Source organism: Chrysochloris asiatica, unplaced genomic scaffold (genome assembly GCF_000296735.1).
Source record: "Chrysochloris asiatica unplaced genomic scaffold, ChrAsi1.0 scaffold00124, whole genome shotgun sequence".
NCBI lineage: Eukaryota > Metazoa > Chordata > Mammalia > Afrosoricida > Chrysochloridae > Chrysochloris > Chrysochloris asiatica.
Genome location: NW_006408642.1, coordinates 7,241,759 through 7,257,917, shown reverse-complemented (window position 1 = coordinate 7,257,917; position 16,159 = coordinate 7,241,759). Strand labels below are relative to the sequence as shown.

The window sequence follows — 16,159 nt, the reverse complement described above, 5'->3', positions numbered from 1 at the left end:
AAGCCCACTTTAAAATCCCAACTCTCCAGCTGTATGCATGGTCATGAGAATGCTTTTGAATTCTGTTGGTTACAAAGTCCTCGCTGTCAAAGAGGGGTGTTGACATTCACCCTGCAGCAAGCATACATGCTCACCACACACACCACGCTCACTCATATATGAGGGGGCTTCATAAACTTTGTGGGAAAATTCCATTATCTTTGAACTCCATTTTTCCATGAGCATTTTGAAGCCCCCTCTTATGTACCAAATTTTTTACACAAACGATGTGTACTGTATAGTTTCTTGCAAACTGTACAACTCCCTTGTATGTTAGTTTCCTGAGCATGTTTACATGGGTTATATGTGAAAAATCTATTATGTAAATATTACATGCAGAGATGAAGTATTAATAAAACGTGAGTAATCAACAATTGTGGAGCATTGTTTCATCTCACCCCCCTACCACAACTGTCCTATGACAAGCAGGGAGAGAAGACAACACCCCTTCCACTGAAACTCAAGAGTTGTGGTGTCTACAGTTTCATGAGTAGAAGAGAGGCCTCCTCAATGAAAATCAGACACGTCTCTCACCAAAACCTGCCATCTACCCTCCACGGGCTTAAGCAGGCATCTATCTCCATGACCAAAGTGACCATATGCCTAACAGGTAAGGACCACCTTCCACTGACACGTGTCATGGAGCACCGCCAAACAAGAGGTACTAGGCTAGCTGGGGCAGGACATGGATCAGGGGAGGAGCTGAGTAGGATCATAAAGGTTGGGAAGGATTTGGACTGGTGGGACTGGAACAGGGAGGCCATCTGAGGAGCGAGGTACAGCAAGAAGACAGAAACCTGGACAGCACATAGGGTTCCAATTAGGATCAATGAAATGACAGCGAGGATGAAGGCTGACTGAGCTGCCTCAGTTTTAACCAGCTAACAAGAAGTCCTGAGTGTCTCTGGGATGGAAGGGTGCTTGGCCGACACTGCTCTGGGACAAGCACCATGTGGTTACAGTGTCATCCAACTGGAGACAAGAAAGACTGCCCACAGAGTGCTGCACAGGGAGGTTCTGGCTGCAGGGAGTCAGCTGTGTGGAAGACAGGACACATGTGTCTGTTAAGGGAAGGTTGTGGAACCACAAGACAATGTACATTATTGGTCATCATGGGCAGGAGTCAAGACGTTGTACAACTAAAGCAAGGTCCCTGGTCACAAAGAAACAACCCAAGCAGTGGTCTCAGCCTTCTGATGCCAAGTTTTTGCAAAGACTCAGGGACAAGAGACCTCATCCACTTTTGTCTTCTGCACCACACTCAGCCACCTGAAGCTGCCAGGTACCTGAAGCTGCCAGGAGTCACAGAAGTTACCTGTATGGAGCTGGATGCCACAGGCTCTGACCTGAACAGCAGCTCAACCACATGGATGGCACAGGCCTGAGTGGAAGGGAGGGTCTGTGCAGAGACAGACAGCTGTGTCCAGGAGGAGTCATCTTTAAACCCTGTGAAGGACACAGCATATGACCCAGGCACAGTTCACAAAGGGCAACCGAGGTGCCTCCTACCCTAGTTCACTCCCATTAGGGGCAGAGTTGTGATTGCACATACACCTGGATGTTTCACCTCAACCCATAGGCCCCCTAAACCAATACTACTGAAGTCAACTGGACTTCTAGGCGCTCCATCCATCTCTAGCCTCCTTCCAACCCAGGTACCTTCACCCCCACTGGGATCATCTGAGCCATCATTCTAACCGACTACTGATGAGCGCACTTCAGAACTGGAACTCTCAACCTGGTGATTATACACTTTTGCTTAGAATCATAGGCCTCATCATTTTCTAGTGGACAGCATCCATCACTTTCATCAGATTTCATAGGAATCCCTAGCCCCTTTACATATGGAGAAGGGGGTGGGCAGGTGGGGAGGCCTTCAAAAAGTTTGTGGAAAAGGGAATCAAAAGACAATGGAATATTTCCACAAACTTTCTGAAGTCCCGTCATATATGCCTAATCCTGGGTAAAATTCACCACTCACATGCTTTCACTCTTCAGCTGGCAAACCTGACCGGAAAAAATCACAAATCATGTAGATATCAGTCCACTGCAGCATGCTGGCCAGCCTTGGCTGGACCCTTCCTGCTGGCCTCCACCTCATACCCACTGACATCCATGGGAACTCGTCAAGCAGCTGTTTTGCATCTCTCAACTCTTTAAAAATCTTATCTCTTACTAAATGTGATCATAGTCCAACTCTTAAACCAACATCTAAGCCCCTCATCCTCCCTCTTCTGGTTATCAGAAGTCTCTGATGGCTTATTCCACAGCTGCCTCAGCGATCTAGCTTAGTCATAACAAATGTACCATAAGGAGATGGCTTTAACAAAGTGAGATTTATATTCTCATAATTCAGCCAGATAGGAGCCTGAATTCAGGGTGCTGGCTCTAGGAGAAGGTCCTTGTATCTTTTCAGCTTTTGTTCACTGGTGACTTTCTCATGGGTTGGGGTTTACCTTCCCCCATCTCTGCCTGCTTAAACTGATCTATTATATCTCAGATCTCAAAACACACCCTACACCAATATAGCCACATGAAGATAAAAAATAGAACCCATTCTCAAATGGAATTGTAACCACAGGTATAGGGATTAGGAGTTACAATACATTTTGGAGAACACAGGCATTAACCTAATCCTTGTCATTTACCGTCTTACTTTAGTTTCCCCCAGAAGCAAACCCTGAGAGCAGCAGTTTATACAAGAGGTGCAGAAAAGGGGAGTAAGAACTTGAGCAGGAAAATGGGAACAGAGTGTGGTACTGGGCAGATGACCTCTGTGAATAGCTAGAAGGAGCTGAGCTGTTGTATCTCAAGGACTAGGGAGCCGCTCCTAGGGGCATGACTTGTCTAGTACTTCACACCTCCTGCACCAGAGAGATGCTCTGACACATGACATGCAGATGCTGGTAGTTGGCAGGCAAGCACTCAAATGGTAATGGGCATGGTGGTGGGGCCCAAACACTCACTTTGCTGACCCTATCACAACCTGTACTTGATATTTGAGTTAGAAACAAACATGGACACAGACCACAACACGTAGTATCCTAAGTGGGTGACAGTGGAAACACAGAGCTACCAGAGTCCAGGTGTACTATGCACAGATGAAAGACTCCTCACTAGAAGGAGGCTGTAGTAGGCAGCCTTTTAACATGGCCTCAATCGCTCCATCTCCTGGGGTTTCAGGACCTTGTGTAATCCCATCCCTTTGAGAGTGGGCTGGATCTGGTGACTTGTTCTAAGAAGATAAAGGTGATGAGGTGTCACTTCTGAGACTCAGTTACAAAACACTAGTGCTTTCTGTTCCCCTCTTTCCAAGCCACCACTCTGAAGTCAGCCACCATACTGTGAGTTGCTCTGGAAGAACTCACAAAACAGGACAGTGAGCCTTCATTCACTACCAACAGTTTGAGAAGAACCTGCAAACAATGACCGAATGAGTTTGGAAGTAGATCCTCCGCCAGTCAAGCCTTGAGCTGACTGCAGCCTTGGATGTAGCCTTAAGAGAGAACAAGCTGAGGCAAAGGCATGCCTGACCCGCAGACACTGTGTGACAGATAATTAATGTGTGTCATTTTAAGCTGCTACGTAATTTGTTACACAACAATACAGAGGCCAAGAGATACCATGTAGAAAACAGGGTAGGAATACAACAAGGGGAGTAGGGATTCCTGGTGAGTGGGGAAGATAACACTTCTCTTCCTTCTTTTCTACAGTTACCACCGTGTTGTGATGCCTTCCTCCAGCAAGCACTCTCTTCCACCTCCTCTTTTCTCTCCCACACTAAGTCTAATAAAGACACTCACACCGCCAAGCCTAAAAAACACTATTCTGATGACACCCCACTCTCCACAGCTAGCCTTTCTTACCTAACTTCTCAAAGTTCAAATAGACTAATGAGTTCTGCAAATAAGACATAGCTCCCTGATGAAAAGGAGCTCAGTTTAGCTGACTGAGACATAGAGGTAAAGTAGGGTAAGCTCTGGACTGGTGACTGGAGGTCTCTGTGACTCTGTGAGTCACAACCAAGTCTATACCATCTAACAACATCATGCTACAACAGAGGGAACTCAGAAAGGGGTCACTCAATTACGGATTCTCTGCTTGCTGCCACTGCCAGGCACACTGCACTCACACCTGCATGCCTCTCAATCAGGTGGGCTTGTCCCATTATTCAAAAGCCTTCTGAGACAACTCAGTCCAGAAGCCTCACCTGTTAGCTCAGATATTGAAGTTCTGGGGACATACCAGAGCTAAGGATGTGGCCTGCACTGTGGGGACACAAGACCAACAAGTCAGTAGAAACAATTAGAACTGCAAACCCAACTGTCTTCTGCATTAATAGTTTAAGTCCACAATTAGCTCTCAAAGATGTTGAAACATGTGAACAGAGTTCTCTCCTGAGTGTTCAGACTGGTCTGGGACTCCAAGCATGGCCTTCAGCGCCAGCCCCACATTTCGCTGAGTCCTGGCAAAGGTGCTTCCACACACTCTCACACCCACAAGCTGCTCCACAGCCCAGGCAGGGGATAAATCCAGCTTAGGCTGACCTCAGAGCAGGGCAACTGGTTATAAGCAACCATACCACCAAAGGTCAAGCACGCTACACATTTCATTGGCTCCATGCAGCAAAGAAGTGGAGGTCTCTAAGTAGATGATGGACAGGCACATCTAGGGAGGGGTGGGCAAGAGGCCAAGCCAACCTCATACCATGAGTGAACCTGGAGGACATTATGCTGAATGAAATCAGTCACAAAAGGACAAATATTGTATGAAACCACTATTATAAAAAGTTTCCATACTAAAACAAAAAAACACCATTCTTTGATGGTTACCATGGATGGGAGGGAAGGGAGAGAATTCACTGGCTAAAGGGTAGACACATGTTAATTTTACAACAAGAGGGATGTTGGCAGAAGAACGATGAAGGCACAGGAAGACACAGGGAGGAGTGCAAGAGTTAGAAGGGATAAAGGTAAATACTGTTGTATACACAATCCTGCCATAACGGTGAACTACGGATAGATACACAGGCTCAACGGGTAGGGGAGAGTGGGAAGATACAAAAAAATATACACAGGTTTGACAGAGGATATTTGCACATGGGTATTTATTTTTGCTGCAGATATATTGAAGAATGTGGTAGAGCTCATAGGGGGCAAAATAACCCTGAAGTAATGTGTTGTTGGGTCTGGGGGCTCAGGACCATAGTCTCGGTGAACACCACGGTCAGCTGGTACAACACAACCCACAAACACAATGTTGTAAATCCTTGCTTTTGTGAATACCAACTGAGTGTCTGAGGCACACGATGACCTCCAGACAAGGTCCTGGCTTTAGCCCCGGTACCCAATGCCAGCCTTAGACCTGCCTGCACTTCTACAGTTGGGAAGTCCTGATGCTGAGCAGGGCTCAAGGTAGATTGTCAGCCCCAGGTTAAAATCAGACTACCCCATGGACAAGAATCCATGACCTCCAGACATTCCCTGCCATCAGAGGTGGCTGCCATCCCATCTCAGGGGCTGGCTGAGGAGGCACATAGGGTTGCAATTCTGCCAGAGGTTTCTAATGCTCCCCATGATCACATCTGCTGTAGACAGGGTACCCTCCTTTGATCTGGATGGTGACTTTGGAGGAAAGAGCACCGCACAGTCCCCAGTACAGCATACTCAAACCCTTCACTGTCTAGGGGTCTGGGGGCTCACAGAAATGACAGCTGTCATTTCCATGCTCGAGTGGGCAATCTGCACAATTTAACTCCTTTAAGGAATGACAAAAATACTTATCACCATCCCCATTTTACAGATGAGAAAACCATGACTAAGAAAGCTAGAATTATGTGTTCAAGGTCACACAGGTAACAGGTGGCAGAGCCAGGATTAAAACTCAGGGCTGCCCAATTCCCAAGTCCTTTTTTCCTCCACAACCAACCAGTCTGGGTGATTCTGACCCATGTGAATTCTGTAGAGAACAGGGTGTATCTCCCAAGGTTTCTCCCAAACATGACAGTGTCTCATACTGTCCTTGTTTGTGATGGCCTTGATAGTTTTGAGGTATTTTGTAGCATGCCCCTCAGCTGGGATCTGTCTGATGTTTTTCTCACCATTAGACTGGGGTTATGGATTTGGGGAGGAAGAGGAAAGAAGTAAGGTGCCACTCTCCTCACATGACATAATCATCCCCAGGAAGCATCTGCTCTGCACCATGAGGCTGACTGAAGTCTAATAGTTAGGAAGCACACTACAGACAGGACTTCTTACTGCTGACGTGAACCATGGTCACCGGCTAAGGGAGTGTTTGTCAGGCTTCCCCAGCATACAGTGCCTCTTTCCACATTATAGCTCTGGGAGGCACAGCCTGCACTTAGGGAGTGGGCAGGTATGCTCCTCTCCTTGAAGGCCAAGCACCTTTATTTTGTTGCTTAAATTGTTGAAGTTGGCTACTATGAACTCTTGAGTTGGCTCCTGTGTCCCTTTGAGATATACTGCATTTATTTTCAACAGACATCTGTCTTCTCTCTGCAACCAGAGTGGAATCTCCTCAGAGGGAGTGAACCTCCAGAGCACCCTGCCAGGCACAACACAGATGCACAATAAACACATACCGAATCAGGAAGTGAAAAGAGGAAGCAGAGACTTGGGTTCTGTAGTTATTGGTAGTAGATGCCTGCGGTGTACTGCCCAGTGTCCAAGCCTCTTAGTTTTCCTTTCTCATTTTCAGCCAGGTGATAAAGTCAAATCACAAAGCCTACCCCTGGCACAAGGGCTGCCCCCAGGTGGACAACCTCATTCAGAGGCACTGGAACACACGAAGACATGTGCTCAGACTCCCCCTGGATCGCATGCTGCCAGATCATGGGCTGGAGCTGCTCAAGCTGCAGGGAGACCATGAGCAGAGTTGCCAGCAGAGGGCATAGCTGAGCGATAGGTCCTGTAGACTCCTTTTGAGCCCAAACCCATGCTGTGTTCGAATGAGTCCTGCCAGGCTGTGAGTTAGTTAAGCCAAAAACAAATTCTCTTTTCTCTTATTCTGGTATGGCGCTGTAGGATAAGCACGGAACCACAAGATTTGTTTGAACTGCTAGGTCGGTGGTTCAAAGTCCTCGGAAACCCTATACAGGGTTACTATAAGTTGAAAATGACTCGATGGCTCTTAACAACAATAACAACAAAAGTAAAGAATCCTGTATTACTGGCCCACATTTTTTTTTTTTTTTTGTCTTGGACAGTCAGGGTGAGACAGCTCTGAGGCCTGTACTTCTATTATCGACCCTGAAAGGTAAGAGGCTCCAACCTAAAAGAGAAAAGGTAAGAAAGCCTTTCTTTCCTGAGCCCTCTAGTAACTCTGTACATCCATGACTGTCAGCATCGCAGGCCAATGACGGACACCAAGTTTAAAAGCTGATAAATAAGTAAACCTCCTAACAGCCTCATCACTGCTAAACATCTCTACACTAGCAGGGTCCACTGAATCCATAAGCCAGGAAACAGTCACAAACACAGGCTTCCTAGTCTGACCCAGGAGCCATTGTTTCATCATGTGGTGAAACTGCACCAGGAGGCTGTTGTCGTTAGGTACCAGTGGGTCGGTTCTGACTCACAACAACCTTATGCACCAGGTTAGTGACGGTTAAAGGTTTAAACTAAGGTCTCACAGAGTGTCAGTGATCCAGCTGGGGTGTGATGCCACAGAACTGGTCTCTGCCAGCATTGGACCATGTTCCCTTTGGCCTTCCCGGAGGTGCACTCTTCCCATTGGCACCCTGTGTTATAACCAGATATGCCTCTCAGCACAGCAAAGCCAAGTTTATCACAAGCTACTAGGCTGCAGCATTAACCAAAAAGGAAATGGGGAAGGAACGCGCAATCAGTGTCAGATAAAAGGAGGACGAGAGCCCTGTTCACCGAGCTTTGGTTTTCCTCCTCAAAACCAGACTCAGTAAGTCCCATTAATTCATGAGGTCAAAGCACAACAGATGTAAGAAAAGTTATTTGCCCGTTATCTGACAGGTAAAAGGCATACATGTGGGCTAATCAAGCTTGTGTTATTTCTATAAATGATTCTACTTTTGGTGAATGATGCCATCCTCAGCTAGGTAGGCTATCCTTACATTATATCAGTATTCTGCCCAAGGATAATGAAGTTAGACCAGAACGGTCCAACAAGAAGCAGTGGGCTAAGGGTCAAGTGATCCGGTGTTCCAGTCCCAGTGTTAACCTCGTTTAACCATATAACGGGTGCACTTCATCACGATGGGCCCCAGCTGCCTTAACTACAAAAGCAATCAAAACTCTGCACTTTTATCTGGTTGGATTTTGAGGATAAAATAAAATCTAACAAGTGTAAAATGAGCAAAGACCTGGAGTTAAGACACCAAAACAGAAGAACATGTTCAGTATTTCTCAAGTTGAAATAACTGAAGAGAAAATTCAAACCTCAAGTTGCAATATTGAAGGATTCTATGGACAAAATATTGAATGATGGCGGAAGCAACAAAAGAAGATGATGGAATACAAAGAATCACTGTACTAAAAAAACTGGTCAACGTTCAATCATTTTAAGAGGTACCATATGATTAAGAACCAGAAGTACTGAAGGTAGAAGTCCAAGCTGTATTGAAAGCATTGGTGACAAAGAAGCCTCTAGGAATTGATGGAGAACAAACTGAGATCTTTCAACAAACTGATGCAGCAGTGGAGATACTTACTCATTTATGCCAAGAAATTTGGAAGATAGCCACCTGGTCATTCACTTGGGAAAGATCCATATTTGTATCCATTTCAGAGAAAGGTGACCCAAAATAATGCAGAAATAATCTAACAAAATCATTAATATTACATGGAAGTAAAATTTTGATGAAGATAATTCAAAAGTGATTGCAGCAGTACACAAACAGGAAGAAGCCAGAAATTCAAGTCCCTTTCAGAAGAGGATATGGAATGAGGGACATCATTGATGTCAGAAGGATCTTGGCTGAAAGCAGAGAATTACCAGAAAGAAGCTTTACTTGTTATGCAAAGGTAATTTGACTGTGTGAATCATAACAAAATAGGAGAACACTGCCAAGAATGGGTATTACAGAATATTTAATTGTGCTCATGAGGAATCTGTACACAGACCAAGAGGCAGTTGTTCAAACAGAACAAGGAGACACTGCATGGTTTAAAAATCAGGAAAGGTGTACACCAGGATTGTATTGTTTCACCATACATCTTCAATATTTACTGTGAACAGATAAACCTGCGAAATGCTGATAATGCAATCTTGCTTGCTAGAAGTGAAGAGGACTTAACATACATACTGATGAAGATGAAACACTACAGACTTCAGTATAGGTTACACTTCAATGTAAAGAAAACAAAATTCCTCACAACTGAACCAATAAATAACTAAACTAATGATAAATGGAGAAAAGATGAAAGTTGTCAAAGACTTCATTTTGCTTGGATCTACAATCAACACTCAAGGAAGCAGCAGTCAAGAAATCAAACTGTGTTTTGCATTAGGCAATCTGCCACAAAAGACCTCTTTTAGAGTGTTGAAGAGCAAAGATGTCAGCTTGAGGACTACGGTGTGCCTGACCTAAGCTTTGGTATTTAAAATCTCCTGATATACAAGTGAAAATTGGACAAGGAATGAGGAAGATCACAGAAGACTTGATGCATTTGAATTCTTGTGTTGGTGAAAAATACTGAAAGTACCATGAACTGCCAGTAGAAAAAACAAATCTGTCATGAAAGAAATGTAGCCAAAGTGCTTAGAAGCCAGAATGGCAAGGTTTCATCTCTTGTTCTTTGGACATGTTGTCAGAAGGGACCAGTTCTTGGAGAATGACATTCATTATGCTTGGAAAGTGGAGCATAATTAAAAAAGAGGATGACCTCCAAGAAGATGGACTGACACACTTCAGCAACACTGTTGGGTTCAAACATAATAACTGAGGGGATGACATAGGACTAGACATCATTTCTGCCTAAAGTGGGAACTGAATCGACAGCACCTAACAACAACAACAGGTGTGGAAAACAATAGGTGCACACTGCGGTTCCCAGACAGTTATCAGGACCTTCATGATAGAATTTCTCTAGGAATGCTCAGCGGTGCTCATGCCTGCCCAGGAGCAAGGAAGAGATCATCTTCCTGCCAAGGCACTGTCAGGCACCTGTGTAGGGTGTGTGACCAGCCTGCAGAGACCCTCTCTAGAGGGGGCAAATGCAGGCTCAGTTCAACACAGTGGTGGCAAGCCTGGATCTCATTTTCTTCCAGGAAAGTCACACTTTAGAGTCGTTTTCTTTCAGTTAAGGTTAGTCATTAAAAACATAACTAAACATTTTCATGCCTTTGTAAGGCTGTCCACATACATGAATCCACCATTCAGAAACTGACCACCATCACTCCACTCACACAACCCTGTCTCAGCCAATCTCCACCCGATGTCCAGTGCTCTCCTCAGCAATGTGCTGAGCACCTACCCACTCTGGCTGCTCAGTTGTCACTCCTTGTTTGCGGTCAAAGTCCACAGGTGGGGGCAAATAATCCTTCACTGGAGTTGTGAATTCCACAGGTCCTGTTCCTGGCAAGGGGAGTTTCAGCAGTGGGTAGCTGGGATGAATAAAAAAGAGAGAACTGTTAGGTCTCTGTGGGAGGTAGAGCTGGCTCTGCGGTTAGTAACACAGGAACCACTGCAGTTGCAGTGACATTCTCCCCTTCTAGGAGGGCAGAAATGTACAAAAGATTAGAACCATGTTTTAGTTACCTCACACTGTTAAAACTGAAATCCACAAGGGGACGGCTGTAACAGCCAGAAATTTACGCTGTCACAGTTTGCTGTTCTTGTCAAGTGCCATCGATTCGGGTCCAACCCATAGCAACCCTGTATAGGGTTTCCAAGGAGCAGTTGGTGAGCTTGAACCACTGACATGCAGTTCAAACGGCTTTGCAGTCTGGCACATTAACCCATAGTGCCACACCAGGACTCCTGTCACAGTTTAGGAAGCGAGAAGTCCATTCAGAGCCCTGGCTCTGGAGAAACGCCCTTGTCTCATTTTAGCATCTTTAGGCCCAGCATGCTTTGGAGATCTCCAGGTGTCTTGGCAACAATTTTTCCCTAAATCTAGGAGATTCACAGTGCAAGGATCCTGGGTCCAAAGGAGATACTCCACTCCTAGCTTTGTCTGTCTTGGGCCCCTCTGAGCTCTGCTCACTTCTCTTTCCTTATATATCTCAAAAGAGATTGACTTTGTTGTTGTTAAGTACTGTGGAGTTGGTGCCGACTCATAGTGGCCCTGCACTGGGTTTCCAAGGCTGTAAATCTTTACAGGAGCAGAAAGCCTCATCTTTCTCCCACAGAACAGCTGGTAGTTTTGAACTGCCAACCTTGAGGTTAGCAGCCCGATTCATAACTACTACGCTACCAGAGCTCCTTTAGATACAACCAAATCCTGTAGGAATCCTGGTACGGTACTATAGAATAAGCAATGAACTGCAAGGTTGGTTTGAACCACAAGGGCAGTGGTTCAAACTCACCACTTGTTTCTTAGCGAAACCCTATACAGGGTCGCTATGACACTTGACACCCTAACAACAACAATCTAAGAGACTGCATCTGGTATCACGGACTTCATAGAAGTGAGGATTTACAACACTTAAGATGATTTGATCAAAGCTTGATCACATCAGGAGGTGAGCTCATCAGGAAGGGGATAACCGGCTTTACAGCTAAAACAGGAGAATCCTGGCCCAGACAAATGGGCACAAAACCTTAGCTATCACAAACCACAACATTTCTGAGCTAGCATAAATTTTAGAAATCATCAAGATAAGAGTTTTCAAACTTCTTTAATCCAAGAAAACAAGGAAATCCAACTAATTCATTAAATCAACATGCAGAAGATGCATAAAGACTTTGTAAAAACAAGGCAATTTTACAAAATTTTGTGGTCACACTAGGTATACGTTGAGAGAACTAGAAAAAACTAGCCAACCTATTGTTGTTAGGTGTCATCGAGTAGCTACCCACTGACAGCGACCCTATACACAAGAAAACGAAACACTTCCTGGTCCTGTGCCAACCTCACAATTGTTGTTATGCTTGAGCCCACTGCTGCTGACACTGTGCCAATTCACGTCCTTGGGGATATTCCTCTCAATATTCACCGACCCTCTACTGTACAAAGCATGATGTCCTTCTCCAAGGATAGGTCCTGCCTGGTAATATGTCCAAAGAATGAGACACAAAATCTACCATCCTGTCTTCCAAGGAGTATTCTGGCTGTATTTCTTCCAACATAGATTTGTTTGTTCTTTTGGCACTCCATGGTACTTTTAATATTCTCCTTCAACACCTTAAATCAAATGCATCAGTTCTTCTACGTTCGTTAGTCACTGTCCAACTTTCACATGCATATGAGGTTACTGAAAATACCATGGCTTGGGTATGCACACCTTAGTACTCAAACTAACAACTTTGCTCTTCAACACTTCCAAGAAGTCTTGTGCAACAGATTTGCCTAATGCAACAAGTTGTTTTATTTTTTGACTGCTGCTTCCATTAAGTGTTAATAGTGGATCCAATAAAAATGAAGTCTTTGACAACTTCAACCTTTTCTCCATTTATTTTGACATCATTATTTATTGGACCAGTGGTGAGAATTTTTGCTTTCTTTACACTGAGGTACAAACCATACCAAAAGGCTGTGGTCTTTCAAATTCATCAGTAAGTATTTTAAGTCCTCTTTGCTTTCAGCAAGCAAGATTGTATCATCTGCATATCACAGATAAGTCCCTGAGGCCAAGTGTTTCTTCAAATAATCTAGCTTCTTGAACTATTAGCTCAAAATACAGATTGAGTAAGTATGGTTACAGAACACCACCCTGGCGTAAACCTTTCCTCATTTTAAACCATTCAGTGTTCCCTTATTCTATTCAAAAACTGCCTCTTGGTCTATGTATAGGTTCTTCATGAGCACAATTAAGTGTTTTAGAATACTCATTCTTCATAACATTGTCCGTATCATTTCATGATCTACACAATCGAAAGCCTTTGTGTAGTCAAATAAAGCACAGGTAAACATCTTTCTGGTATTCTCTGCTTTCAGCTAAGATCCATCTGATGTCAGCAATGATCTCCCTCATTCCAAGTCCTCTTCTGAAAGTGACTGGAACCTCTGGCAGTTTCCTGTCAATATATTGCTGCAGCTGTTGTAAATTATCTTTTGCACAATTTTACTTGCAGGCGGTATTAATGACATTGCCAGATGATTTCTGCATTCTGTTGCATCACCTCTCTTTGGATTGGGCACACATACGGATCTCTTCCAGTCAGTTGGCTAGGTAGCTGCCTTCCAAATTTCTTGGCATCGATAACTGAGTGCCTCCAGTGGCCCATCACTTTATTAATAGATTTCAGTTTGTATTCCATTAATTCCCGGAGGCTTACTCCTTGACAATGCCTTCAGTGCACCTTTGACTTCTTCCTCCAGTATCATTGGCTCTTGATCATATGCTACCTTTTGAAATGGTTGAACATCAAGCATTTCTTTTTGCTACAGTGATTCTGTGTATTTCTTCTACCTTCTTTTGATGCTTTCTGCTACAGTCAGTATTTTGCCCATTGTTGTCATTAAGTACCATCAAGCTGGTCCTGACTCACAGTAACTCTGTATAGGGTTTCTGAGGAACGGCTAGTGAGTCTGAACTGTCGACTGTGTAGTTCAAACTGACCTTGTGGTTGAGCGTTTATCCTATAGCACCTTTCCATTTTGCTCATAGACTCAGTATCTCAAGTTGAGGCTTGAATTTTTCTTCAGGTCCCTCAGCTTAAGAAATGTTGAGCATGTTCTTCCCTTTTGATTTTCTATCTCCAGATCTCTGCACATTTTATTATATTTGACTCTGTCTTCCTTCATAAGATGCCCTTTGAATTTTTCTATTGAGCTCTTTTACCTCCTCATTTATTTCACTTGCTTTAGCATCTCTATACTGGAAAGCAAGTTTCAGTCTCTTCTGACATCCACCTTGGTCTTTTTCTTCCTTTTTTGCTTTCTTCTGTATGTTTTTGATGTTCTACAACTCTTCTGGTCTTCAGTCATTAGTGTCTAACTCATCTAAACTGTTCTTGAGATGATCTCTAAATTCAGCTGGGATTTGTTCAAAGTCCCATGGTGGCTCTTGTGGACTTGTTTTATTTTTCTTCAGCTTCAGTCTGAACTTGCATATGAACAATTGATAGGTGTTCCACAGTCTGCCCTGGCCTTGTTTTGGCTGATGATATGGTGTTATTCTACTGTCTCTTCCCACAGATGTAGTCAATTTGATTTCTGTGTATTCATTCCTTCTGGTGAGGTCCATGTGTACTGTCCTCTTTTTTGTTGTTTAAACAAGGTATTTGCAATGAACAAGTCATTGGTCTTGCAAAACTTCTATCATGCCATCTCCAGCATATCACAAATGCCTTCTTGTTTAACTAGTGATCCTTCTTCTTTATTTGAAAACCTTGCATTCCAATTACCAGTAACTATCAATATATCTTGATTGCACGTTCAATCAATTTCAGACTGAATAAGTTCTCAGAGTTCTTCAATTTCATCATCACTGACTTTAGTGGTTGGTGGGTGAATTTGAATAATAATTGTATTAACTGCTTTTCCTTGTAGGCATGTGGATTGCATCCTATGACAGAGCGTTGTACTTCAAGACAGATCTTGAAATGTTCTTTTTGAAGACGAATGTGATGCCATTCCTCTTCAATTTGTCATTCTGGCATAGTAAACCAAGTGGCTGTCAGATTCAAAATGACCAATACCAGTCCATTTCAGCTCACTAATGCCTAGGATATCAATGTTTATGGATTCCATTTCAGTTTTAACAATTTCCAATTTTCCTAGCCTCATACTTCATACATTCCATGTTCCAATTATTAATGGATGCTTACAGCTGTTACTCCTCATTTTGAGTTGTGCCCCATCAGCAAATGAAGGCCCCAAAGGCTTTACTCCATTTGCTTCACTACTGTGAACTCTACTTTGAGAAGGCAACTCTTTTCCAGTGGCATTTTAAGTCCCTTCCAACCTGAGGGGCTCATCTTCCCGCACTTAATCTGGCAATATTCTGGTGCTGACAGTGTTCCACTGCTAATCATAAGGTTTTCAGGGACGAAATTTTCGGAAGCAGTCTGTCTCTCCATCTTCCTATTCTTAGTCTCTAAAAGCACATCTGCAATCTGTCCACCGTGGGTGACTCTGCTGGTATTTAAAATACTGTTGGCACAGGTTCCAGAATCACAGCAACACACAAGCCACCAAAGTATGACAAATTGACAGACAAGTGGTGGAGTTAAAGTATTTGCTTTAATTTAAAGAACAGACCACAATATTTGTATATAATGCAACTGGTGAGCTTGAACCACCATCTTGCAGTTCAAACTGACTTTGCAGTCCACATTAATCCAAAGAACCACACCAGGACTCCTTGTCTCATCATACACAAAGGAAAAACCTTTGTCTTACACTGAAAAGATTGGCAGTGGATGTATTTATACACCACAGTGTAATTATCTATTCCACTGTCAAGGAACATATGATACTTTCCAATTTGTGCTATTAAGAACAAAACTACTAAACAAGTGTTTTGCTATGCTATCTATTTGCCACAATTAAGCACATTAACAACAACAGATATACATATATAAAGAAAAAAGAATAAAACTATTATAATTTTTTGTATGTTGCTGTTGTTAAGTGCCAGTCAGTTCCAACTCATAGTGACCCCATATAGGGTTCCCAAAGAGTGACTGGAAGGTTAGCAGTCTAGTATTTATCCTAGAGTGCCACCAGGACCCCATTTTTGAAGTCTCCTCAAATATTTGTATATGAGGAGGTTTCAAGAAGTTCATGGAAAATGGAAATGAAAAGATAATGGAGAACAAACAAGATGGTGGATCGGGTGGACGTATAACAGAGAGCTCCGCCAACAACAACACAGAATACCCGACCAAGCAGGCTCAGGGGATGGTCCCAGAACTCGGAACCACATATAAAGGAATACTTAGAAAGTTGGAAGACTCACAGCTGGGGGAATTTGTGGCAGAAGCAAGAAATCTATTGCTTTCTAGTCCGGGATGCTC

The 16,159-nt window shown here is 43.6% G+C and overlaps 1 protein-coding gene across 3 annotated transcripts in view; it reads right to left on the bottom strand.

The window, feature by feature from the left end:
* Positions 1-16,159, bottom strand: part of SCAP (SREBF chaperone) — a 72,250-nt gene that overhangs the window by 14,962 nt on the left and 41,129 nt on the right. For all 3 annotated transcript variants that reach the window (XM_006868796.1, XM_006868798.1, XM_006868797.1), the window contains exon 2: positions 10,509-10,638. In XM_006868796.1, coding sequence (XP_006868858.1) covers positions 10,509-10,638 — 130 coding nt within the window. The remainder of the gene's footprint in view (positions 1-10,508; positions 10,639-16,159) is intronic.